At 37.2% G+C, this 26964-nt stretch overlaps 1 protein-coding gene across 2 annotated transcripts in view; it reads left to right on the top strand.

The window, feature by feature from the left end:
* LOC127578698 (translocating chain-associated membrane protein 1-like 1) overlaps positions 1 to 23045 on the top strand; it is a 109848-nt gene extending 86803 nt beyond the window's left edge. For both annotated transcript variants that reach the window (XM_052031004.1, XM_052031003.1), the window contains 6 exons: positions 2920 to 3004; positions 5156 to 5226; positions 9123 to 9227; positions 11021 to 11164; positions 15859 to 16019; positions 19546 to 23045. In XM_052031004.1, coding sequence (XP_051886964.1) covers positions 2920 to 3004; positions 5156 to 5226; positions 9123 to 9227; positions 11021 to 11164; positions 15859 to 16019; positions 19546 to 19619 — 640 coding nt within the window. In that variant the 3' untranslated portion in view covers positions 19620 to 23045. The remainder of the gene's footprint in view (positions 1 to 2919; positions 3005 to 5155; positions 5227 to 9122; positions 9228 to 11020; positions 11165 to 15858; positions 16020 to 19545) is intronic.
* Positions 23046 to 26964: the final 3919 nt, after the last annotated feature.

Below are 26964 nucleotides of genomic sequence, written 5' to 3' on the forward strand. Positions count from 1 at the left end.
TCAAATGCCCCCAAAGATCTAGCCTCTACAACACTCTGGGGTAGAGAATTCCAGATATTCACCACCCTTTGCAAGAAGTTGCTACATGTTTCAGTTTTAAATGACCGTCTCTTAATTTTGTAATTATATCTTCTCATTCAAGATTAATGGAGACGTCTGACATCTGCCCTGATGTGCCCACTAAGGAACTTCCACTGTTTCAATTAGATCACCCTTCATTCTTCCGAACTTCAGATAACAGAGGTCTGATTTCTGTAGCTGCTCATACTAGGACAACCGTCTCATCCCAGAAATTAGCCTAGTGAATTACACTAGCATGCCATGAATTTACAGATGGAAAATAAGCATAGTGTTTTTAATTTGTTTAAGAGAAATTTCAAACTGCTATTTATCTAGTGATTCCAAAAATTTGTAGATGCTAAATGAAAATAGGATCAAATTTGCCAATACACATCCCATCACCAATCAATCTATCATGTTCATAAATAATCAGCATTTGGGTGGAATTTAGAGTGTCTGGGAATCCACAGATTTGAACAAGAGTTAGAGCTTTAGAAGAGGCAAATAGGGAAAAGAATATAACTTTGATAGAAAATAATAAGTAAACAAAATAATATGTAAGCTTTTTTAATAAAAGATATTATTGTGTACAATATCAGTATACACATGTACAATTTCCTGTTCCCAATCCCTTACTGGACTCTTTTTAAAAGCAACCTATTTCCATATTAAAAATTTGTTTTTCATGTATTCCAAATCTTTTATTTTCTCCTTTCAATAGGCAGCTTTAAATTCTCAAACAAACCTTGGTTGATGGGCTCATTCATGGATACCTCAAAGCAGATGCTTTATCCAAGAAGACTTCGATCTTTTCAAAATGCTTGTTTTATTTACTAACAACTGAGTTTTATTTTAAAAGTCTGACCAGTGGTGGAATCAATTTCCTAGTAGATTTTTCATATCCGCTTGGGAAATGTGGGAGAATAAAATAGGATTAGGCAAATGGGTGCTTGATGGTGGGCGCAGAATTAATAAGCCAAAGGCCCCATTTCCGTGCTGTATGATGCTGTGGGATGGTTCACCAAAAAATAAATCTGATAAATTTTGTGTATAATTGTTTGAATTATATGAAGTTCTTTTTCTCCTGTCTTCCTCTTGCCCTGTTCATCTGAGCACTAAATTTTATTCCAGTTGTTTTCCATGGTATTTGTTTGAATGACTCAAAAATTTAATTATTGTTTATAATGTCTGTTTATGTAAATTTTTATCCCTTTGCATTTGAGCAGTAGGAAAAATATCATGTGATAATTTGAATATGTTGCTGGTATCTTTTGTTGTTGATTCTCTATCCACTTTAGCTGTTGCTTTTCCCTAACCTTTTTTAGATTGCCTTCCATTTCTTTCCCTCCACTAGTCATCAGGTTCAGGCTGCATTTAGAAAGGAGATTGCAGGAAATGTAGTTCTCAAACGTGGTCCTTCCTTTACCATCTCCCAATTGCATATTCCCATTTCTTTACTCCTTTAATATTCATCTTTCCAGAATCCTTTTAACCTCATGATCAATTTCCCATTTTAACAACTCATCGCTACTCGGTCTCTTCTTTGAACAGTCTGCTCAGTTCCTACGTCCTCCATCACCTTGCTACATTGGTGCTAACCTTTCATCTATTGTTTACTTGTATTTACTTCATCTAAAGGTGACAAGAAACTTTGAATTTCATCTGAATTTCTACCTCTCATCTTCAGTCTCCAGTAAAGACATTTACAGTGGAATGGTTCCATTGCCGTTAACCAATTTTGATGTTGAGCCTTGATGTGAGTGTTGGAAGGTTGTTTAACCACAAGGTATCACAAATTACCTCAATCCTATAGTCAACAATTGTCAACGTGTACCTTTTTAAGTTGACAATAATTACAGTTGGGAGTTCTAGCTAATTTTGTTCTTGTAATCTATGCGGGGACTAAAGCCAGTTCTCTCACTCCAACTTGAAGATCAAACATAAACATGCAGAGCAGATTATTTTTGGTCATCTTTCTGTTCTTCGTAAAAGATGGTTACAACTTGCCATTTGATCAAAACCCTTGTCTGCTGTTGTAAGATGCGTTCGTAAGTTATTGCCGGAAACAGGCCCCTTGACTCACTGAGTCTGTGCCCACCATCAAGCACCCAATTACAGTCATCCAGTATTATTCTGCCCATGTTCCCATCATTTCCCCTCAGATCCTAGCACCACCACTGTACTCACCTATGCACTGGGGACAATTTATAGTAACCAACAACTCTACTAGCCCACACCTCATTGGGATGTGGGAGAAAACTGGAGAACCAGAAGGAAATCCATGTGGTCACAGGGAGAACATTCAAACTCTACACAGACAGTACAGAGGACAGGATTGAACCTGGGTCACTGGAACTGTAAGGCAACACCTCTATTAGCTGCGCCACTGTGCTGATCTTGAAGTGGAGAAAATATCTCAAAAGATGTGTTTACGATATTCAAGGTTTCGCTGTGGTCTTGGTCAAGGATCTAGTTTTGCAATGATGTCTTGGCTGCTACAGTTTCCAATTTAAATACACAAAGGATCTATTAATATAGTTATATTTATGTAATAGTTTACTATATGGTTATTTGCTTTATTTGGCTCTTACGCCATCATAAGATCAGAAGTGGGGATGTTTGTTTTTGAAAACACATTGGTCTGTTCCATTGGCAACATCTCAGATAATGAAGAAGGCCATGGCTACATCGCAGCAAGGACTGGTCAAAGTTCAGACACAACTGATAAGTGGCACAAATGTTGTTAGCTACTTAAGTGATGGACAGTGTTCAGCTTTAATTTTGTTTTGCAGAAACTGTAACATGCTTGGGTATTAATATAACTTGTGGTTTGTACTTACAGTATATTGTTTGGTTCAGCTTTCAGGTGAAATTTTTCTACATTTGCCAGATCGCCTATTGGCTCCATGCGTTACCAGAGCTCTATTTTCAGAAAGTTAGAAAGGTGATTATATGCTGATATTATTTTGCGCCATTAATATTTTTTAATATTTCAAACTAAATGCATCAACAGAATTTGCAACTTTTGTTTACTTAATATAGAATGAGAAAAGGGCCTTATTTGGAAATAAAAATTGACTGGCTGAGGATGTTTTATTTAAGACACAGCTTCCTCTTGTTGGGCAGTGTTTCAGTGTCTGATTCAACCCACCATTGATGCTAACTTTAATATTAAAGAAATATCTTTAATGGAATGCAAATTCCACTACTCCCTTTCCTGCCAGTTTGTAAGTTTTTCCTTTCTCCATAAATCTTGTAAAACTGCAAATATATTTTTAAAAAAAACAAATAACTATCAATGTTGTGACTGCTCCTTTATCATTATTGTGGTTCATTTAGGGCTTTTTTTTTACTCTGCTATCTCCTTTCCCAAGGCTATTCCTTCTGTACACCAGGTGATTATTTATTCCTAGTAACTTCATCTTCCTTTAGGGCATGTGTGATGTGTCAAGTAAGTGTGTTCACACAATATTCCTTTCAACCAGCTTCATTCTGATGCCAAAGGGTGAAATTAATTTGTTTGGTTTATAAAACTGATTAACAAAAGCTGAGGTAAAGATGGTGAGGAAACTGGGGATCAGCTCAGCAACCGCAGGAAACAATTAGATGGATATTAATTTATTCTTGCTCAATGTATCTAAGTTGTTGTGAAGTTCAACTTTTTTATCTGATGGTTCTGCACTTATGTTGGATATGTTGCATACCTCTTGGCGACAGCAAACTTGAATACTCAGTAATTACTCATGCTTATTGTACAGATTCTGCTAATCATTTATCTCTACAGGAATCAGACATATTCATGTTGATTCACAAATGATCAGTTAGTGACTATGCACATGGGATAGGTGAATGAGGTTTAGGAGACTTCAGGATGGCATGCTATTCAGTATAATTGAGTGGATCTTTTGTGGCAGGTTAGTTAATCCATTACTTGAACCAGTTAAATCTGAAGTGCTACAAGGGTATTGTTCATAATTTAAAAAAAAGCCTGGTTCAATAATTAGAATTATAGCTATAGACCTGCCTTCTGGGATGTGATTTTCCCAACTGCCTCCTGATAACATCGCATGCCAGTACTGTTGTGGGTAGAATACTCCTTGCTGAACAAGCAGCTTACCAGAGCTTTATGTTAACAAGTTGTGTCGATATAACTAGTTAGTTTTCCAGTGTTCCTGTGCAATTGAGAATCCTGGACTTTTCTACCTAAGCTCAGAATTTGTTTAAGTGGAATATGGCTGTAGAGAGTGAAAAAGTGTACTGTGTCCAGGAAACTGAAGCTGCCTATTTTAATTTTTCAGTAGCCTGGTTTAGAGATTCTTGAGCACAAAGGTTACTGTGCACGTCTACCAGCTGCTCAGTTGATTAAAGAACAAGAAAGGATATGGGATTCAAATTAATTTCCTTATAAATTTGCTATTTTTGAACATGAACAAGATACAGTTTACTAATAAATGCTTTCCATGGTAAATTTAAAGTAAATTAATGTGTTTGTCAGAATTTTATTCTTTGAGCAGAGATATTCAGCTGAATAAACAAACCATGAAGAGGTGTAAATAATGAATTATTACTTCCATTTTAGAGGAGTTGTACATGATCTGAACAAATTCCAGAATGCTTCTGGATTAGGTTGCAAATTATGGCTGAAATTGCCTTTTAAATTTTAACTATTTTAAGGAGATTGGTTTTGAATGCAAGGAAATGATGTGTGGACTCTTTTTTTTTGCATCATTGTGTATCATTTATTTTCCTGCTAAATTATGTTTTTTATTTTCATGTTCCTTGAAGTCCTCCCTTGCCATTCCTCCAGTAAGAAAGCAGGTGGGCAAACAACTGAGCAGTCTGTTTTAAAACCTCTTTTAGTTCTTCAACTTTTCTGCAAAGATGTGCAACAATGGTTGAAGCGATACTCCTGACTTCTCCCTCCCTCTAGGGAAGCACCTAGTTTCCCCTCAGTATTATTTTCTGGCATTGTGAACAGTATCAAATCTGGGGACTTGTAGAACAAATCTGCAACCCTGCTTCATGATGCTCATTGTGTCTTTACAACTTTTTTAAGTTCTGTTCCTCATTTGTTTCAAATTGTTAAATCTTACAGGAGGATATCGCTCGACAGCTGTACTACATTTGCCTTTACATATTCCAAATCACTGGTGCCTATATATTAACGTAAGTTTTTAACCATGTGTCTGGTGCAGAATTATTTTAAATTTAGATCACAATTTGGATTTATTTTTGTATAGTGGAACTTTGATTATCTGCCAAAAATGCAAAAATAATCTCTGCTCTGTTTCCTTCACTCCATTTTGTTTTGGAAAATGGTGGGTAATCGAGATTCCCTTGAACAAAAAAAATGTTTGATCCACCTTGCATTCTGTTTCTTTTTAGATCTGTATTGAGCTCTTTTCAAGGTTGCAAAAGTTCTTTTGAAAAGAAACATAATGTCAGGAAAGCTACCTGTTGATCAGTACACACCTCCTGCATCCCTTTTCTCTACTGATCTCTTCTAACTGTTGCTATTAGCCCCTTGCTCCCTTTTGCACATTGTTCTCCTTGCATTCTTTTCTTTTCAAATCTTTTGACTGCTAGAGAATATAACAAACTAAAAGATTTCAAAAGAAGTGGTACGCAGTCAGCCTATTCTGAAAAGCTATTGCTCTCATCTTCTAGAGGGCCTGCGCATATTGCAGTTCTAATAACTCTTGTAGATGAAATGAATGTAAATGATAAAAATTCCATTGTACTTTATTGGGGTGAACATCTTTTAGGTAACATTGCAGTCTAAACTCACATTTCAAGTTTTCCTCACCTTAATGATTAAATTTAAACAAATAATTTTGATGAACTTGGAATTTTGGAAAATTTACTTGTTCTTAAATAACTTTTCTTTCCCCTTTAGTGTCACTTTAAAAGTATAAGCAAATTTAGTGCTCTGATGTAGTTCATCCATTGGTTGTACCTCATAAACTTTTTAAACATTTTGCATTAATCTTTTTCAAGCATTTTATTAAAATACAGAATAAAGTTTCTACACAACATATTTTCTTTGAATATAATAAATCAGTATCAAATTAGTTAGCAAGTATGTTGCAAATAAAAATCCAAAAGCAAAATATTGCAGATGCTGGAAATCAATAAAACAGAAAATGCCACAAATATTGAGCAAATAAGGCAGCATCTTTGAAGAGAGGAACAGCTTATGTTTCAGGTTGATGACATTTCATTACAACTTAAAATTTGAAATTAAATCTTTAAGTTGCAGAGAAAAGATTGGAGGGATGGAAAACTCAGGTCTATAATAGGGTGGTGGGTAGGAGAGATTAAATAACATTATAGAGCAGGGTGAAAGGTGATGATAAAAGCATTGTTGTGTAACAAGGTTTTTCAGCATGTATAAGTATCTGGGAAAAAAATCATAAATACTTCGTAAAAATACTGGATTTGTACATCGCATGTGAAGCATTTAATTGTTTCAAAGCAAATGATTTCAGAAGTTCTGTAAGCAATTAAACCATTAACAATAGCAAAACTAAAACAGAAAATGTGAGAAATACTCAGTCAAGCAGCATATCTTAATAGAAACAAAGTTAATATTTCAGATTTATGATCTTCAGATGTAAAATCAGTTCATTGGTCATCAGCCTGAAACAATGGTCCAGGTTTTGCTGTGAAGTGTGGAACTGCTACCACTGTGATGTCCTGAAATACGGCAGCACGGTAGCATAGCAGTTAGCGCGACGCTGTTAAAGTGCCAGCGACCTGGGTTCGATTCCCGTCGCTGTCTGTAAGGAGTTTGTACGTTTTCCCGTGTCTGCGTGGGTTTCCTCTGGGTGCTCTGGTTTCCTCCCACATTGCAAAGACGTACGGGTAGGTTAATTGGGTTTTTAAAAAAAATGGGCGGCACGGACTCGCTGGGCCAGAAGGGCCTGTTACCACGCTGTAAATAAAATTTTTAAAAAATTTTTTAAATTACCAACATTACAAAAGAGGAGATGCTGGCAAAGGAATGGCAGATGGAATTTAACTCTGACAAGTATGAAGTGATGAATTTTGGGAAGATACACCCAAGGCAGTACATACACAGTGAATGACAGGGCCTTGAGGAGTGTTGTAGAACAGAGAGAGACCGTTGCCTAAAAGTGGAGATACAGGTAGACAAGGTGGTGAAGAAGCCGTATGGCACGCTTGCCTTCATTGGATGGGGCACTGAGTACAAGAGTTGGGACGTCATGTTACAGCCGTACATTGGTGAGACCACACCTGGAATATTGTGCGCAGTTCTGGTTGTCATTCTATAGGAAGGATGTGATTAAGCTAAAGATTCACAAGGATATTGCTGGGACTGGAGGGCTTGAGTTATAAGAAGAGACTGGATAGGCTGGGACTGTTTCTCCTGGAGTGAAGGAGACTGAGGGGTGACCTTATGGAGGTTTATAAAAACATGAGTCTAAAACTAAAGGGCATAGATTTAAGGAGATGGGAAATACTTAAGGAGACCTGAGGGGCAAGTTTTCACACAGGGTATTGGGTATATGGACGAGCTGACAGAGGAAGTGGTAGCGGCATGTACAATTATATTGTTTAAAAGACATTTGATCAAGTATACAGATAGGAAAGTTTAGAGGAATATGAGCCAAATGCAGGCAAATGGGACTAGCTTAGGAAGGTGCCTTGATGACCATGGACAGGTTGGACTGAAAAGCCTTGATGTAAAACTCTGACTCACTTTTAAGTACGTGTAAGTTTTGGGACTGAGCTGAAAATGCAGTCTGGAGCTTACTCTCTGTTGCTGGATTCCACATGGGGAGAATCTTGCGGAGATTCCCAGAGTTTAGTCTGAGGAATCAGCTATGTACCAGGCTAGACCTGGCACAGGATCCAATAACTCATTTATTATAATGTAGACTATGAGCTGCATGGAGGACAGGGGGAAAATAAGGTGAGTTATTTTTTATTATTGTGGTTTGTCTATTTTTTAATTATAATTTGATGTTTTATATGTTTAATGAATTGAATAATTTAAATGTTTAATGGCTAGTGAAAAGCTTTGACAGATAGCAAATCTAGGGGTGGGCCTGTGCTCACTATCAAAGACTTCCAGAAGTGTTTCATGACCAGATTTTTTCTGGCCTACCCACATACTGTTTATCTTTACATTGTCTGAATCCCTGCCACTGCTCAGGGCCTTGTTGATCAAATCTTTGGACAAACACTTCTGTTTTCAGCTAGGTTCAAGGGAATGAGGAACATGGGCAATAGGTTTGTATCAGTAAAGTCAGGACAATTAAATCTGTTTCTGTCTCCACAGATGCTTCCTGTACTGCTGAGTATTTCTATCATTCTCTGTTTTGATTTCAGATTTCCAGTATCTGCAGTATTTTGCATTTATATTCACTGATGGGAGATAGCCTTAGCCTTAGTGCATGAGGCAGGCAGGGAAAATAGGCCAAGGTTATTGATCTTGTACATTATCTAATGCCTTCTGCTGGAAGGTGTATGTAAGTTGATGTTGGGTACAGACAACATTTGGCTTGTAATTCAGTCACGTAGTCTGCCCACAATGGTTGTTCAAGCTTATAATAATAGCTGTTTTGGTTAATATATCAGAGGGTGCTTCTGGAAAGTTACCCATTGGAATTGAATCCCCTTGGAAGCTAGTGTTAAGATTGGTGGAACAGAGGAAATGATAGTTTTAAACAAACTGTTTACTGGGATCTGTGGTTTTGCTTCATAGTATACAGAGGAGTTACTTTATTGCTTCAGGTTAGTAGTTAATGCACTGCTTTCACCATCCCTGCCCCTCCTTTCATGTATTCCTTGTGTGTAGTAATGTCAAAGTTCACTGTCCGATATGAAAATAAATTGTGGTGCATGTTTTGTCCCTGTGATAGCTTCAAGTTTAAATAGACTCTTGATGCGTGCGATAGCTATTTTAATGAACTCCACTGATGTGGCTATTTCAAGGTGGGTATTTTCTTTAGAATGAAACATTCTAGTATGTTATTTAAAAATGTACAGAATCTTCATTTAAGATGAGTTTTATTTGTGCTTTGTTTTTGTAACAGCCTCCACAGACTGGGCTTGATTCTCTTGGTGCCACATTACCTGGTAGAGCTTTTGTTTCATGCATCACGACTATTTTACTTCAGCGATGAAAACAAGCAAAAAGGGTAAGAGTGATTTGTGAACTCTTTTAGGATTTGTCGAACAGTTTTGGAATACAAGCAGTTTTTAATCTATTTGGGACCATTACTCAGCAACTTTATCCAGTTGGAAAATGAGTAACACCTATCTTCAATCCAGATTAACTGACCTAGGTCAGGGCAGCACTGTTGGTATAATCTGCAGCGCTCTACGGCTGGGGACGAGAAAGTTTGTTTGCGTTTTGTTGCATTTTGCTGCACAGCAGTCAGTAAGTGCTGAGGGCAGGATTAAGTTCAATCAATATCTTTTCTAGACGGAAATCCTGTCCATCTTCTGACGTAAACTGTGGCTATTTTGAGTGACCTTGCCTTAATTCAGTACATTGGAGGGAAGCTCTAGGCTTTTGCGAGAGCAGGAGAGCAAGAGTACTTGGAGTAGAAGAACAACTAGTTGAAATAAATAGGATATTTTAATGGAGAAGGCAGGAAACAGACTTTAATGTACTGACAATGTTGGAAAAATTAAGTGAGAAAACTAACAAAGATTGGCTCCAAATTTTAGGTATTGTCTCTTAAGTATTATGTAATAAAAATCAGCAAAGCTGGAAATACACGGAAAGTCGGGAGACACCGGCAAGTAGACAGAGAAACGCTTAATGTTTTAGGTTAATGGCCTTTCATCCAAACTGGAAAAGTTAAATATTTTCTGAAGTAGAGAATGGAGGAAGTTCTGTGATAAGGTAATTGTAAGAGAGATAAATCAACATAAGGAATGATGGTACAAGGCAATAGAATTAGTGAAGGAATTAAGGTTTGATCTGGAAGAAGTGTAAAAAGAAGAGCAGAGATGTTATCTCATGCCAGATCTCTAAGTAAAGGCCGCTAACGATTATTAACTGTAATTCTGAAGCTCCTCATATTGAGTGTGGAAGGCTATAAATTGCCTAATTGAAATATTATGTGTTGTTCCTCAAGCATCTTTGATCATTAATGGAACATTATTGGAGGTCAAGAGCAGGAAGGTCAGAATTGAAGTGATGAGTGACTGGAAGCTCAGGGTTAGGGTTATGGGTTGTATGGAGGTTGGGTTTCAAAATGCACTCACCCAATCTGCATTTGGACTCCTTGGTATAATGAGGCTACATCTAAAGAAAATGTATAGTTCATTAAATTGATAGAAATAGAAATAAATCATTGTTTCACGTGGAAAGATATCATTCATGCTCTGAATTGTTATAGTGGGCTTTAATAGGGTGAATTGAGAAGTGCCATTTTCTCTGATTGGGAAGTCAGTCTAAAGCTATCATCAATTTAAGATAGTCGCAAAATGAAGGGGTAGCCAATTTAAGAAAAATCTTTATGGCTCCTGGAGCATAAAATGCTTTGTCACAGATTGATTGAGCTAAGACAAAAAGATATGGTATGTTACAACATTATGTCATTCAGTTGGAATGCGTCATAAAACGGGTGATCACTGGAATAAATTTAGCGTAACAAGATGTTGAATGAACACCAGAAAATAAATTGTATCACTATCATCAGAGAAAATTCTGGAAGCATTCAGCAAGTCAGGTAGCATCTGTGGAGGGAAAAATGGTTCACGTTTCAGGTCACTGACTTTAAACAAAATGAAATTTTAGGATGACCTTCCATTCTCCATAGATGCCAACTGACTTGTTGAATATTTTCAGCATTTTCTGTTTTTACTCCAGGTTTCGAGGATCTGCAACATTTTGCTTTGGGAAATGAGTATCTTCATGCTTTTTGTCAATAAAGTTAAGGTTCACAAATCAGTTTATTTTTTTTTCTTTTCTTCCCAGCTTCACTCTGTGGGCTCTGCTTTTTGTAATGGCTCGCCTTCTCACTTTGACTCTGTCTGTCCTCACTTTTGGCTTTGGCCTGGCGAGAGCAGAGAATCAAGACTTTTCAGTAGCAAATGGAAATTTCAACACACTGACTGTGAGGTATGTTATTAAAGTGTAGTCCAATATTTGAAGAACAGTTGCACCTATTGTTAGAGTGAATATATACTTGAGATGTTTTAACATAAAAGGCACGGACAGGAATTACTCTAGTTCACAATTTGTGGATTAAGGATATTTATATAGGGCTCAATTACGTTTTGATTTTCTTTTCAGGACACATTTTCTCCACTTTTGTTCATGTCCTGGTGATTTGCATTGTCTCTAGCCACGTTGACCATTGGCCCTTTATTAGTATCACTTGCTGGAGTAACAATAAATGATGGCTGATGTAAAAGGGCATCCCAGGTGACCCTGCATTAAATTTTCTCCTTTACTTTGAAGAATCTGTGCTTGAGAAATTTTACACCTAAATTTCAATTGAGGTATACTAGCATATGTTACCAATAAAGAAAATTTGAAAACTTGGCTTGATTCTAATAAGTCCAGTTTTCTCTGACTAGTGACCTTGCAACTTCTGAAAGTCTTACTCCTTCTACCCCAGGCATTGCTTCTGGTCCCGTATTTTGGTGTCATCAATTCTCCTGTTTTCTTCTGTAAATCCTATTTTAGGCAGTGCCTGGTTATTTCATAGTTCACTGTCTAGTAAACATAAACCAGGATTAAAATAAATGTACTATCACCATATCATGTCTTAATTTCTCTAATGTAAATAGGTTTAGTTAATTCTGAATCTTTCAATTATATTTTCTAAGTAAAGCAGTGGACACAATACACAATCAGAGCTTGCTGGTATCATCAATTGTCTTAAGCTTGTGTGGAGATCTGTTTTTAAATGACATTTTTGATGCTATTTCTGCCACAAGACAGAAAATGCTGGGGATACTGAGCAGGTCAGGCAGCATCTGTGGAGAGAAATATGGTCACATTACAGGTTGATAACTTGGTCTCTGTTTCCAACCTACCAGCCTCCACATTCAATGCCTTCTCTGTAATTTCAGCCACTTTCCATGTCTTGCTTCCAGATACATTCCCTCCCCCTTCAGCATTTCAAAGGAACCAACTCAATTTACTCTTCCCTGTCCACTAATACTATTCCTCTACTCAAGGCACCTTCCTATTCAATTGCAGGAGATGTAACACCTGATCTTTTACCTCTTCCCTTCCTACCATCAAGGAACCAAATAATCCTTTCAGGTGAAGCAGCGATTTGCTTGTACCTCTTCCAATTTAGTATACTGTATACAGTGCTCAATGTCTCTGTTGGAGAAACCAAACATTCAATGACTGTTTTGTAGAACATTGTTTAGTAACCCAAGTTTCCATTTTTTCCATCCACTTTATTTGCCATCCTGTTTCAACTCTAACCTCCTGTCTTTGGCTGCTTAAGTTTTTCCAACAAAGGCCAAACTGGGCACATTACAGGTCACAGGATTTGAAAGTTGAATTCAACAATTTCGTATAACTAGCTTTGCCAGTTTGTACCAGAATTGGCCAGTTCTGATGGAGAGTCATCAACCTATAATGTTAAATGTTTTATTTTCCCCCTTCGCACATGCTGCGCAACTTGCTGAAGATCCACTGCATTTCTGTTTTTATGACTGACTTGCAATATCTGCACTGCTTTGTATATCTCAAAGTTAGTGTTTTTTTCCCCCTCAGATGGTTTGATTCATCTCTTTGCAACTCCAGACAGAATAGCTGTGATTAGCAAGCCTTCACTCTCTCTGCTGGCTTCTCTGCGAGTTGTATCACTTGGTCTCTCTTGGTCTTTCGCAGACAAGACCATTTTTCTTTCTATCCCTCTTCCTCTAACTTTTCTGTTTTTGATGAAAGGTCACCAACGTAAAACGTTAACTTGGTTTCTCTGCCCTAAGATGTTGCCTGGCCTGCTGAGTATTTCTCACATTTACAGTTTTTATTTCAGATTTCTCCTACAGTTTTTTGCTTCTCAATATTACCTAAAGATTCATCGAGATCATCTTTACAAAATAACCAAGAGCCTTTTTCTGGGAATAATATGCAGGACAGTCTGATGGTGATAATTATGCAATATAACCTTTATTGCATGTTACTATTTGTCTTAATTTCATTACCAGTGTTCAACCTCTTCTAATGTGTTATGATGCAATATTAATTTACTATCTACAATACATTTACTGTCATTTATTTGGAAATGTAAGTATATTAATCATCTTTTAATACTAGTTCGAGTTTTGCGGTAACTTTTTTTAAAATGCCTTGGTGACAGAACTGTCAAAATGGTTGGAATTTGAGAGAATCCCAAGTGAAACTTTGCACACAGATCCTTGGTGTTGCAAATTAAATACACCACATGATAAAACACACCAGACAATGCCTTTTGCCTAGTAACTATACTTCTTTATTAATCATGATTGATTCAAACAACTCAAAGATTCACTATATAGTTTCAAACAAGACTCCAACTTTTTAGTTTTGCGACACTTTTAGTTACTTGTACAACTCTTCAGTTTACTTTCATGACTTCCAAAACCCACTGCCTGTATTCAGATATTACCCACTCATGATGAACCTGGCTAGGCTTCGAACTTGGCGAGTTCTTCTCTGAGCCTGTGACTCGGTCATCTTCAGTGGTTGGTCTCCAGAGTTACTGCTGCTGGTCATCTTGTAAAGCACCTTTTTATACATTTCTTCACATACCTCCCATACTTTGCTTAGTTCTTTATTGTCTTAATTCCAATCCTAATGCATACGAGCATGTGTTTGCTTAGCTACTTCAAATTGCTGTTGGTGCCATCCTATAGTTATTTTAACCATTTGGTACCTAAATTATCAGTGTTTATTTGAGATTTGTAATCTATCAAATAGTACTTTTCCACAAGATGTCAGGTCCCAAACATCCCTATCTGCTTGTTCTGTATTCCGGATAGCTCATAGTGGGATGTTTACAATGGGATAGTCCACAGGATTCTAAAGCTGACTCAGCTATGTTTTCAACTGAGACCAACCAGGTGTTTATAACATTCCTTCACTGTGCCTCTTTGTTCTGTGGTTTCCAACATTTCTTCCCAGGCAGCAGAGTATCCTCACAAAGCCTGATGGGATACTTGACATTGCTCTGGCTGCCATATCAATTTGAAATAATTCAAGCACATTTTGCTCCTGCATTTTTACCTATAGCTGTTTCAAGAACTTCCACATGAGTCCTGATGAAAGGTCTCAACCTGAAATGTTGACTATCCATTTCCCTCCATAGATGCTGCCTGACCCGCTGAGTTCCTCCAGTTTTTTGTGTGTTGCTCCAGATTTCCAGCATCTGTAGTCTAAAGAACTTCCATGATGTTTTTGATACCTCACTTTAAAAAAAACCAAAAGAGCAGTTAGAATGTGGACCACATGAAGTAATTTAAAGCCAATAGCATAGTTAGGTTTAGGAGGAAGGTAGGTAGTGTTGAAGGGAGGAACAAATAAGAGAATATATTGAGAGGTTAGATGAAGCTGGGTAGATGGAACCACTTGGAGCAAAAAATACCAATGCAGACCAGTTGAGCCAAATGGCTTCCTCAATGAAATTTCTGGTGTCTGAGTTCCCATATAAATTCCATTAGGTTAGGTTATTTTTTTGTACTAATAGATCTACAAAAGAATGTCCAGACTACCTAATTTAATATTATTTTTGAAGTAAGACTTAAAATACTCTCATTTTTTTAAAAAGGATGAATACTGGTTTATTTCTTTGTGTTTAAACATGCCATGAATTGACAAGCTGATTGAAAACTTAGTTTGTTTGTGCAAGACCCCGCTGTGAGAGAGCATTGTGTTGTGGGGTAAGTAATAGAAAAAAAAGTGTTAGTTTAGATGGTCTTGAGTCGTGCCATAGAATAAATGTTCGTTCATGTGACTACCCATATCATGTGGTATTCATAGAATGAGTTTTCTAAATGTCATGCTTCAACTAAGTGATCATCAGTGATCATTTCTGCTTCTGGGATCTTTCTATGTGCACATTAATTGGTGTTGATTCGCTAACAGTAACTGTGGTGGGATAATTCATTAATCTGTGAGAAAGTATTAGACAGATTTTGACAAATTTTGGTGTTGCTTGCCCTTGTAAAAATGCAAGCTTTATTTTAGTGTATGCAAAGCAGCAGTAATTTTGTCAGTACCATTTTATTTCGGATGATTTAGAGGTATTGATTTTAGTTCTGTTTTTCATATAGGATCTAATTTCTATGACAGGTATTATTTTACAGAAACATTGCACTTTCTCTGCCTCTTTACCATATACTGTAAAGATAATACAGTATATAACACAGTAACATATATACTATGGAAGGTAGAAGACTAATTTCTAAGACTCTTCCCATGCTAACCTGTAACTGGCCACTAAAATCTGAATGATCACTCTCTAGTGTTGCTTGTCCTCAAATTTACTTTTCCTCAGAAGAATTTGTTGCAAGGGCAAATGAGAACAGAAATACAATTAGAAAATCAGCATGCAGAGAGCTGTGTTTGGCCTGTATTACATTTACAAGCAACCTATTACAAAGCTTAAGTTTTAAATTTTTAAAATTCTTTATTGGAATTTTATTTCCAATTGCTATATAAAGATAGTTTTATTGCTATATAAAGATAGTTGTTATAATTTCATGTGTTATAATCAGCCAATGGCACTGCCTTCTAAATTCCATGTGCGATTTTTACTTTGAATAATCAAGTGGTTCACTAACCTATGGGTGTCTTTGTTTGAGCAGGATTAGTTGCTTAGCAGCAATTTGTCTAACTCAAGCATGGATGATGTGGAAGTTTATTAACTTCCAGCTGAAGAAGTGGAGGGAACACGCTCAGAATCAGATCCCTAAAAAGAAAGTAGCTAATACCAAGAACAAACCATCAAAAAAGGAATACAACAAGTGTAAGTATTAAAATAAGAAACTTTCATTACTTAATTTCTTGTGTGAAGGATTCAAAAAAAGAGATTATTTCATAAAATTAGTTTTCCTGAGATGGGCTAGTAGATAAACACATACTGAGAATTAATTAACAGATAGAAATCCAAGATTGGGAGTAATTGTGTATAGCCTGGCATGTGATAGTGACAGGCATCAACATTTGGTTTCTTAAGTATTTTCATGTAGGTGACTTGAATTTTCATTGGTGTAGCTGGTAGAGCTGCTGCCTCACAGCACCAGAGACCCAGGTTCAATCCTGACCTCAGGTGCTGTCTGTGTGGAGTTGGCACATTCTCCCTGGGACAGTATGGATTTCCCCTGGGTGCTCCACTTTCTTCCCACATCCCAAAGACTTGCAAGTTGGTGGGTTAATTGGCCACTGTGAGTCACCCATGGTGTGTAGGTTAACAGTAGAATCCAGGAGGAGTTGAGAATGTGGGGAGAATAAAACAAAATATGATCAATGTACCATTAATGTAAATGGGTTGTTGATGGCGCAGACCCATTGGGCCAAAAGGTCTTTTTCTGTATCTCTCTATAATTCTATGATCTTCAGGAAATCCTGTTATTCATTAAGTTTTTTCCTATGAATAATCCTAGGAAACAGTACAAGATAGGAATACCGTTTACAGGAATGTCGAGATTTATATGACTGGAAAAAAAAACGTACAGCTATGTGATACATATCTTAGGCCATGACTGGTACTGTATCACATAGATCAGTGCTGCTCTGCTGGGTTTTGAACTCATTTCCTTGTATCATCAATCCAGGATTCTGGATTATAATTCAGTAACCTCTATGTCGCTGTAACCTCCTACTACCTCAGAGAATCAAAGTATACTGATAATGCAGGGAAAGTGGATTTGAGGAAGATCAGGTTTAATCACCAAATGGCCTATTCCTGCATCTATTGTTTATGTTCTTATTTTATAATTGAACCTTGTAAACAAAATAAATTCTCAATGTCTTATTAAATTATAAGCATAGGTCACTAGCTGTATGTTTTTTTCACTCATACAAATCCCAACATTTCTGTAAATGTAATGCTATAATTTCATTGGAAGTAATCCTAGGAAAAGCCTCAATAACTTTTTTCCTGAATATCCCATGGAAATTCAGGTCAATATGTTAAAATACTCTAGAAACCATATGTGTTGATGTGTACCAGATAGCACACACCAGGCTTTTTACAACTATTTCTGTAGCAAAATGTGAACTGGGGAACAACTTGTTCTGAGAGTTAGCTTTTGGAGAGGGAAAAAAAAATCTACAAAGGTAAGTGGAATTTGAGCCTGGCTTCCCAACCCAAGCCTGAAGGAACCTGATTATATGTTTTTGGTTTGGATCAGATATTGAAAAAGTTATTCGTGCTCAGGTTCTGATCAGATCAGGATGGCTGACTCTTAATAAATAAAGAAATATCTGGCACTCTTCAGTGTGACAGTAGAGAATATACCCATTGGCATATTAAGGTTTAGGGGAAGTTAGCTGAGTGTTTGTCTGTGTATGAAGGGGTCGATGGTGACATATGATGGCACTTGGTCACAAATCCAGACCTAGAGACCAAGCCTGGCAGCAGGAGCCATCACAGCTGACCCCAATATATGGAGGTGATGGGTGGGTAACTGACCAAATGCGAAGTGGCAGATTAAAAACCCAGTCTGCTGAACCAAGGGACCTGTTCTGCGCCCTTTCCCAAGGGAAGGGAGGCCTGGGTTTGGGTGTGTTTTCATAGCAATAAATGCAGGATTGGGGGTGGGGGGTGGGTGGTGGGGAAACACGAGGGTTTATTGTTCACTGTGGTAACCCGCTTCACAGTTAAAGCCTCCACGCCTCTTGGACTGAATGCACTTTGCATATTTACTGTATGTTAAAGTCAAATACTCAGTTCCTCAACCCCTACACACTCTAGTCCACTTGGTTGAGGTTGATGACCTAAGCCAAGTCCATGTTGGGATTGGGTTGGATCAACATTGGAAAAAAAAACAAGACTTTAGGCTCAGATTGACTTATTTGATGAAATTTCTAAAAGTGGTATCTTCATAATTAGCCAAATGGGAATAAAAATTTCCTTGAGCATCCCCTTGTAATTTGTTCAGATGTCCTAGCCATTATGGGGAGAACTTCTCCAGGATCTTATGTAGGTGTGAACTGTTTGCATAAGTGATGTAAAAGGTCTCAAGCCGCAGGATCCTGTGTACGCTTTGGTGCTTTGCAACATATATAGTAAGATATATAGCTTTAATTAAAAGTTCACGTAACTCTGAGATGTGTACAGAGTATGGGGTCTGTCAAGCCTGTTCCACCATTCAAATTCATGGCTGGTACAGCTCAAAGCCATCCTTATGCACTGCATTCATTATCCATAATTTCCTTGGTAGCCAAAAAAATTATGGCCTTAATATATAGCTGCACTTTATCAGAGTAAAGCATTTTGTAACATCTGATTTTCTACAACAGCATATTATCTGCTTTATTTTGAGTACATTAATACCATGAAAGATCTGAAATATAAATGAAAATGACCAAACTTGTTAATTGGCTTGTATGAACAACTTCTCTGTTACAAGTGTATAGTTTAAACCTTTCTCTAATTACTTGCTTTCCATTTGCTCTTTTATTCAAGGCACAAGTGAATACAGCATTTTTCAGTTGGTTCTTGCAACTACTCAACTGTTCCCTTTTGCAGATATAATGACATATGAAATAAATTCTGCAGTTCTGCCTTAAAACTCTGTTTAGTGATGTGATTTCAACATCACAATGAACTTCTAATACACAAAGATTTACGCTGGATAGGAAGTCAAGATGCAAGGAGAGCCCATTCAAACAATTAGTTGCTATTCTTACAAGTAGTCGCTCATGAAGTAAAGTTTGAAAAATAGAGGGAACATGTCAATTTAAATTCGCATCAGTTGATTTCAGCTTGATAATATTGTGGATTTGGAATTCCTGATTATTCGCTGCTAAATTCAAAAGATTTCTAGTGAATGATATCTCTGTTAATTCACAGCCTTTTCATAGTAATATTTTGTTTTAAAATATCAATCTATTATTAAGTAGTATTTTTGCAAGTTCATTGATGCTCTCTAATGGGAAACAATACTTCCATACCATTTGTACAGATTTAATATTTTAAGCATATGTTTTGATTAAGTAAAATGACAACCTGAAGACTCTGGGTTGATTTAAATAGGGGTGTAGCATGACTTCCAGTTTGTCACTGGGGAAAATTTCTATGTTCATCAGGTCATCTCAACTATGCAATTAAATAAAGGGGAAGTTCTAATAATAACAATAGTAATAATAACAACAGTGTGGCAGGATTTCAGCCCTTCTCTAAACATGATTATGTATGCAATCTCAATATGCCATGAATTGGTGGGAATTATAAGTAAGAGACACACCACCACCCAAATTTATGTTGACTTTTTTTAAGCGGATAACTTTTGTATTCTTAACAATTTTGTTTTCCAATGCTTTTGCAGCGAATGCATCTAATGGAACAGTGAAGACAGAAGGTGGAACGTCGCCACGTGCAAGGAAAGCAAAAGCTTCATGAAGTTGGATTTTAAAATGAGAGATTTCTAAAAGAAAGAAAACTGTGATAATCTCATCTAAACCACAAAACTTCATTTTTTTTTGCAATCAGAGTTGAGCAGAGAAATTGATGACTAATCCCTTATGAAAGGCTCTTATGTTTATAGTCTTATGAAGTAAGAAATGGTGTCCTAAACAGAGCTGCTTTCCAAGTTTTCAAATGTTAAAGCTCTACTCTGATATGCAGTTTTTATTTGTGCTTTCAGTTTTAGATGGATCTAAAAGATGGGAAGGTGGCTGTGGTAAATGGGATGAGAGAATTCAGCCAATTGGATGCATGTACCAAAGGCTGTCATGGACCATGTTACCAGTGCAACAGACACAAATTTTTTGCGTTTGCCCTAACAATGTGTTCAGAGTCGTGCAGAAGATTGTCTTGTTAGCTGGAGACTAGGCCATCTCTCATTTTGTTTCTTCATCAGACTCATTCCCTCCCCCCACCCTGCGCTCCGTGACAACAAATGAGTTTTTTGTGCTATTTATATTTGAGGGATTGCAGAAACGTCCCAGACCCGAACAAACTGTTCGCACACATTCAAGCATGAAATGTAACAGATTTCTGTGTACTGTATTTCCCTCAGCATCAAAATGAGAACTCTGCCTCACCCACCATTTACTGTGTAACAGTCTCCTGTGTTACACTAAAGATACTTTGACCTTAAGGATACAATGTTATATCATTGAGTAATGGCCATTTCATCGGTACAGATGTCTCTAATTAAACATGTAATTTCTTTTGCTGCAGAGCACTGCAACTCATCTGGGGCTCTGCTGCCCATTGGGGCACCATAGGATGTTTTTACAGAATTGATAAATGCTGCCACTAAAAATACCCTAACATTTTGTGAATTGTCTGGTTATACTTTTATAATTTAAGGGAAACAGTCTGGATTGTGTTTGACTTTCATCCCTGAAGATTCCCCTCATAAGTTCTTTATACAAGGGTCCTTGATTTGAGTTGTAAAGAATAACCATCCAGAAACTACCATGTTGCATCAACAATGTAACTCAGCAAACTATAATTCTGGGTGGGGGGGGGGGGGTTAACGTTAATTGAGCAACACAGTCCATTCTTATCTGTGTTGTGTATTCTTGATCATTTTAGTCACTTTAAGCTTGTCAGCATAGTGCTTTGCCGATTAGATGCATGATGGGGACTGTGCCTTAACATGACAAATGTTGTCTACTTCTGTAGTCTTAATACGACAAGGCATCAAAGTATAACCACTATGTCGGCACTGTTGATTCTTTCATCTCAAACAAAAACAAACTTATACCTTCTCATGTTTTAATAGTATTTTTTAAAAATTGTTTATTTTAATCAAAGAAAAAAGTGTTTTACTGTTCTAAGATGTCAGATCTGGAACTAGCTTGTATCTAATGACAATTGTCACCAATATTATTTTACATGACAGAGTTGAGAGTTATTCTAAAGCAGATTATTTTCCCCAAAACATGCTTCATTTGCAGTTTGTCTTGTCCCATTATGTTTCCTCCTAAGAATCAATTAAATGTTTTTTAAAAAGCCCTTTCTCGCAAGACATTCTTGTTTGGGGGTGGGGGGGAGCAACCCCTTTCAGCAACTCCTTATTTTAGGCTTCTTTGACATGTCTTAACTAAAAGATTCTTTGCAGGATTTTGTTTTTTGGGGGTAGTTGAGCTTGTGGCTGATGGAACCTCCAGGTTTTGTGCCTCTTTGAAAGATACGTCATACTGATCCCCACTTTATGATAAAGCTGTGTAATGGGAAGGTATCACTGATTAATTTGATCAGCTTCTACTATATGCTCTGATAAGCTTGGTCAATTCTCAAATTATTAAAAAAACTAAGGTTCTCAAAACAGCTGATAAATGAAGGCTTGTGTAAGTACCTGTTTTGTCTTTTGCAAAATCCTTCACATTCATACATACTAAACATTTGTGTTTGTGTGCATTAAACCAAATGAGCATGCATACACTCAGTTGTCCAGTTATTGTAACAAATCACCACATGTACATACTAAATCGCCTTATGTACAAGCCTATACTGACTCATTTGTATTGAATCACTGCATCTAGACTTAATCGTAACACATTCTGCATTCAGAACTCGTTGACCATGTGCCATATTATGTATGTACACAAAAAACAAATGCAAATAAAGTAAATTTGTGCATACTCCATCTATATTGAATCACCATCTTTGTCATTTGTACAAAAAATACTGTATTCAAACACTTGTACATTGCCACTGAGTGGAATACCACTGAGTAGAATAAATTTACCTGTTTTGTCTTTCTATAAAAATAGGAAGCTGCATTGTTCTTGTAAAATTCTATGAACAATTCCATGAATTGTTTCCTAAAACAAAGTTTGAGATAAATCCCACTATTTCATACCAATTAACACAATGTGTTGGTGCCCACATTGGAGCACAGTCCATGTTTCTTTCATCCTGCCCGCTGCTGTGAATGTTGCATGTACAATCGACATACAGGGAAGTAAAACTACTGTTGGTTTTTCTCAAGCTCTTGTGATTGGAGTTGAGGACAACATTTATATCCTGCTAGTAACAGCAATGTTTTCAAACTATTGTTCAATCCCAGCTCTGACAAAGGACTATCTATGGGAAACATGCCCTTATTGATGGTTGGAGTATTTGCATGTTGGCTTTAGTTGTATTTTCTCTGTAGACTGGAAAAAATATGATTACTGCTGCACTTTGTTAGTGCTTTAAGGAGACAGGACATCCTGTGTGACTGACAGGATGAGAAGACTTGAACAGAATATTGATCTTATCCTTGAGGAAATACTAAAACTCCAATGGGATATCTCAAAGAGCAGCTATTTTCCAGCCTATTTTCTTACAAGTATATATAAATTTAATTGTCCCTTTTGGAAATAAAAAGGGAGGCTATGGGTAAACAGCAGCTTAAATTTTATTATGAAATAAAACATAACCACTTAGATGGTTATAGTTAAAATGAGAATAGTCCCGAATGTCAGAAGCTTTTCTAAACTCAGTCATGTAAATGTTAATTTGTTTTTCTAATACATTTTGTGAATCAATGTAACTGTAACAGCTTGTTCCCGACACATCTATTTTTGTGTTCAGACAAATTTATGACCAGTGAAGTGAGGGCTTTTTTATCCTCCACTGGTAAAACAACATAGTTCAAGGTGACTTTTATTTAATTCTACATGGTTTGACATTTGTTATATTTAGTTCTGGGTTGTAGAACACAGTATTGTGTTTTTTAGTTGCTACTCCAAACATATCTTCAAATGCCAAGCTCTCTGTAAATGTATGTTTGGCAGCAGTGTCTTGCAAGTTGAAAATACATTTTGAATCTGTTATAAAAACCACTTTTTCTGTAATTTGAAAATAAACTTGTTGCCTCATCTGTAATATTTTAGTGATTGTTCTTCATTTTGATTTTTTTAAATGTTCTGGGGGTGCAGTATTTTCTTTGCAGACATGTACTGAATTGATTTGGAGAAAGAGTTTAATTTTTGAAGTGAAGAATTACCTAGCATATACAGTACACAGCACACAAACTGGATCTGTATAGATATACACATTACATTTCATTAAACTTACTTTGCAGTTGGATATAGTCTATTGCTTAGCGATATGTAACAACTGATGGAAGTTCTGACATTGTCCATTGACCCTAGATCAAATGTTCAAATGGAAGTTTTTTTTTAGAACTGATGCCCTCAATTATTATGTCTGCAGTTGAAAATAACGTGGAACCTTTCTCTCTTGTGGTTGAATGTTATCATGCCATCCAAAGGCTTTGCAGTTTCTTATTGCAGGCAGTCTCTAATGACTGAATGAATTTGTTCATTAGCAGTGAATGAACAACAATAACTTGCACTTGTATAGCACTTACAATGTAGCAAAACAATCCAAGGGATTTGGAAGATCTTTATCAAACAAAATTGACGCTGAGCCATGAGAACATTTAAGATGTTGGATGAAAACCATGATCAAAGAGTATCTTGGGCAGAGAAAATGGGTCTTACTGGAAATGTGGGATTTGGGTATTGTTTCTGGTGCCATTTTTAACATAAAACAGATCTGCACTAAATGTGCTTAAGGACTGATCTGGATTATTAGCAACTTGAATTGCAGTTCTAGTTACAGCATTTTGACAAGAATCCATGTCATTGTCATTCTAAAATTTATAATATTGTTATTCTTAAGTTCCTAAATGGCTTTGTTTGATCTAAATCAGGTTGCTTTGTAGAGTCTTCACTATTACATCTTCACAGCAATAACTGCATGTATGCAAGATATGAACTGCAGTTAAGCTACTGCATGTGATTGAAAGGAAATATCTGACTGGATGATAATCTAAATCTTAAAAGTAATTAGAAGTTTGTATTTATTAAAAGAATGTGAAATCCCTCCATTATCTTGTTTCCTCTCCACTGCTATAATTACTCTGCTTGTTTGTTCCTCCTGCAAATCTGAAATTGAGACGATGCATTGTACTGAATGTATGAGATGGGTGAGGATGAAATGGCAGGAAATATTCTATTTGGAACTCTCCATCCAAAGAGAAGAAATAACTATGCTAACATTCAAATATAGCACTGAGCAGTTTCACAAGTCCCTGTCTATCAGATAACATCTAGATGAAGCAGGTAGATCATGTGGCAATACTTGAAGAGCAGGTCCATCTGCATCTGGCCAATATTTATCCCTCAGCTGGCCTCACAAAAGCAGATTATAATGGTCATTTTCCCATTCTGGGATCTTACTGTGCCCAAGTACTACAATGGGTTGCAATGATGAGTCGTTAACTTTCAACATGTTCGTGAAAGGTACACCATAAAAGCAGGATCATTATCAGAAGCAGGGTGGCTAACAGTCAAAATTCAATCTCTGCAATTCCAGCAAAACCCCACTGACTGAAGAACAGGCTTTGGAGAAATTCCAGACTGCTGCCTGAATGGGAGGCAAGGAGTGTCCAAGAAAGACAGTTTTGTTTGTAAGCCACGTACAAAGGTTAGGAAATCATTGCAAGTTTAAACTACACAAGATGCAGAAAATATGAAGTGCTGTGAATGATGAATACAATTTTCTCCCAAGTTACTAAAGCAGCATCCAGTGAATCAATCCTCAATTCCATGACATTTCTGGACAGTTTGGTAGCATTGGCCAACACAATCATGAGGCTTCTGTCCAAGTCAGGCTGATGTTTGGGCTGCCTGGCCTAAGGTAATGATTTGAGAGAGCATTGGAGAGGTTATTGAGATGGTTGCCCTGGGCAACTGAAAACCATTAAAATTGGCGTTTGCAACTTAAATTCTGTTCCGCAAATTAAGTCCTCTTAGAATTGACACTCGGCAGGCCATTCAGGTGCTACGGAACACCACCCAGTGGCCAGACCTCTGATCTGCAGATGCTGGAATCTGGAGCAACAAACTAGCTGCGATAGAAACTCAGCAGGTGGAGCGACATCTGTGGGGGTGGTGGTGGGGGGGGAGTAGGAATTCCTCCACCCCCCCACCCCCACCCCCACCCCCACCCCACAGATGTTGCTCAATCCATTGAGCTTCTCCAGCAGACTGTTGTTAAGATCTGTAGCATTGGTTCACAGTGCATCTGAAATGAGCACTTTGAATACATTCCAGCTGCACAAATTTTGAAGTCTATTTTGCAGGCAGAAGTCAGGTATTTTTCCGCATCACAAAAGTTAGCAATCTTAAAACAAGACTTTCATTTACATTGCACCTTCTACACCTAGGATTTCAGGATGTTCTGAATTAACACTACACAAAATGAAGTACTTATGTAGAGTACTTACAGATGCAATGTTAGAACATGGCAGTAAGTTTGCATATGGTGTTATCCCAAAAATAGAAATGGGATAATGACCAGATAACATATTGTAGTAATGGGACCTAACTAATTATTTATCAGGCCACCAGATATAAGTCCTTGCTCTTCTTTGAATGAGACAGTGACGGAAAAATTAGCACTGAATTTAATGTTGCAGGGTATGGCATATCTAGAAGAGATAGAAGGGGGTGGAGCAGTTCTTTTAAAGATCATAATGGCAGTAGAAAAAGGCACATGGCTATGAGGAAGACAAAAATAGAATGCATATAGATAGAAAGATAATAATGGATAAATTATACTATTGGCTAGCCCACTGGCTACCTAAAAGTGAAAGAGAGCAGGTGAAATTAGTAAAATAAAATTAGAATAATCATGGGAGATTTTAACTGCATAGAACAGTACAACACAGGAACAGGCCCTGCAACCCATGATTTCTGTGCCATCCATAATACCAAATTAAACTAATCCTATCTGTCTGCACGTGGTCCTTAATCCCTTCATTCCCTGCCTGTTCACATGCTGAAGTAAATGCCTCTTAAATGTTACTATTGTATCTGTTTCCACCATCTCCCCTGGTAAAGCAATCTAAGCGCCCACTACTGTAAAAAAAATTGCCTCAAATCTCCTTTAAGCTTTTCCCTTCTTACCTTAATGAGATGCCTTCTGGTATTTGGAAAAAGACTCTATCTACCCTATCTATGCCTCTCGTAATTTTATATACTTCATATGGTTGTTCCTTGGCCTCTGGTGCTCCTGAGAAAACAATCCAAGCTCCTCCAACCTTTCTTTATAACTAATCCTCTCGAATCCAGGCAACATCCTGGTGAATCTCTTCTCCAAACCCTCCACATCCTTCCTATAACGCACCAACTAGAAATGCACACAATACTCTAAATGCGGCCTAACCAAAGTTTTATACAGCTGCAACATGACTTCCTGACTTTTATACTCAACACCCTGACCAATGAGGGCAACCATGACATATGCTGCCTTTATCACTCCATCAACTTGTGTTGACACCTCAAGATCCCTCTGTACATCAAGGCTCCTCAGGGTCCTGCCATTTACTGTATACTTTTCTCCTACGTTTGACCTCCTGAAGTGTGACACCTCACACTTGTCAAGATTAAACTCCATCTGCCATTTCTCTGTCCACATTTCCAACTAATCTAGATCCTGCTACATCCTTTGACAATGTTGTTTACTGTCCACAACTCCATCAATTTTCATGTTGTTTGCAAACTTACTGACCAGCCCACCTATGTTTTCATCCAAATCATTGATAAATCACAAACAACAGAGGTTGCAGCACTGATCTCTGCAGAACGCCATTGGTCACAAACTTCCAATCAGAGTAACATCCCTCCACCTCTACCCTCTGTCTTTTATGGCCAGGCCAATTTTGGGATCCATGGCGACCCAGTAGAGTGAATTCATGTGCCTTAATCTTTTGAATCAGCCTACAATGCAGAAT

Source organism: Pristis pectinata, chromosome 16 (assembly GCF_009764475.1).
Source record: "Pristis pectinata isolate sPriPec2 chromosome 16, sPriPec2.1.pri, whole genome shotgun sequence".
NCBI lineage: Eukaryota > Metazoa > Chordata > Chondrichthyes > Rhinopristiformes > Pristidae > Pristis > Pristis pectinata.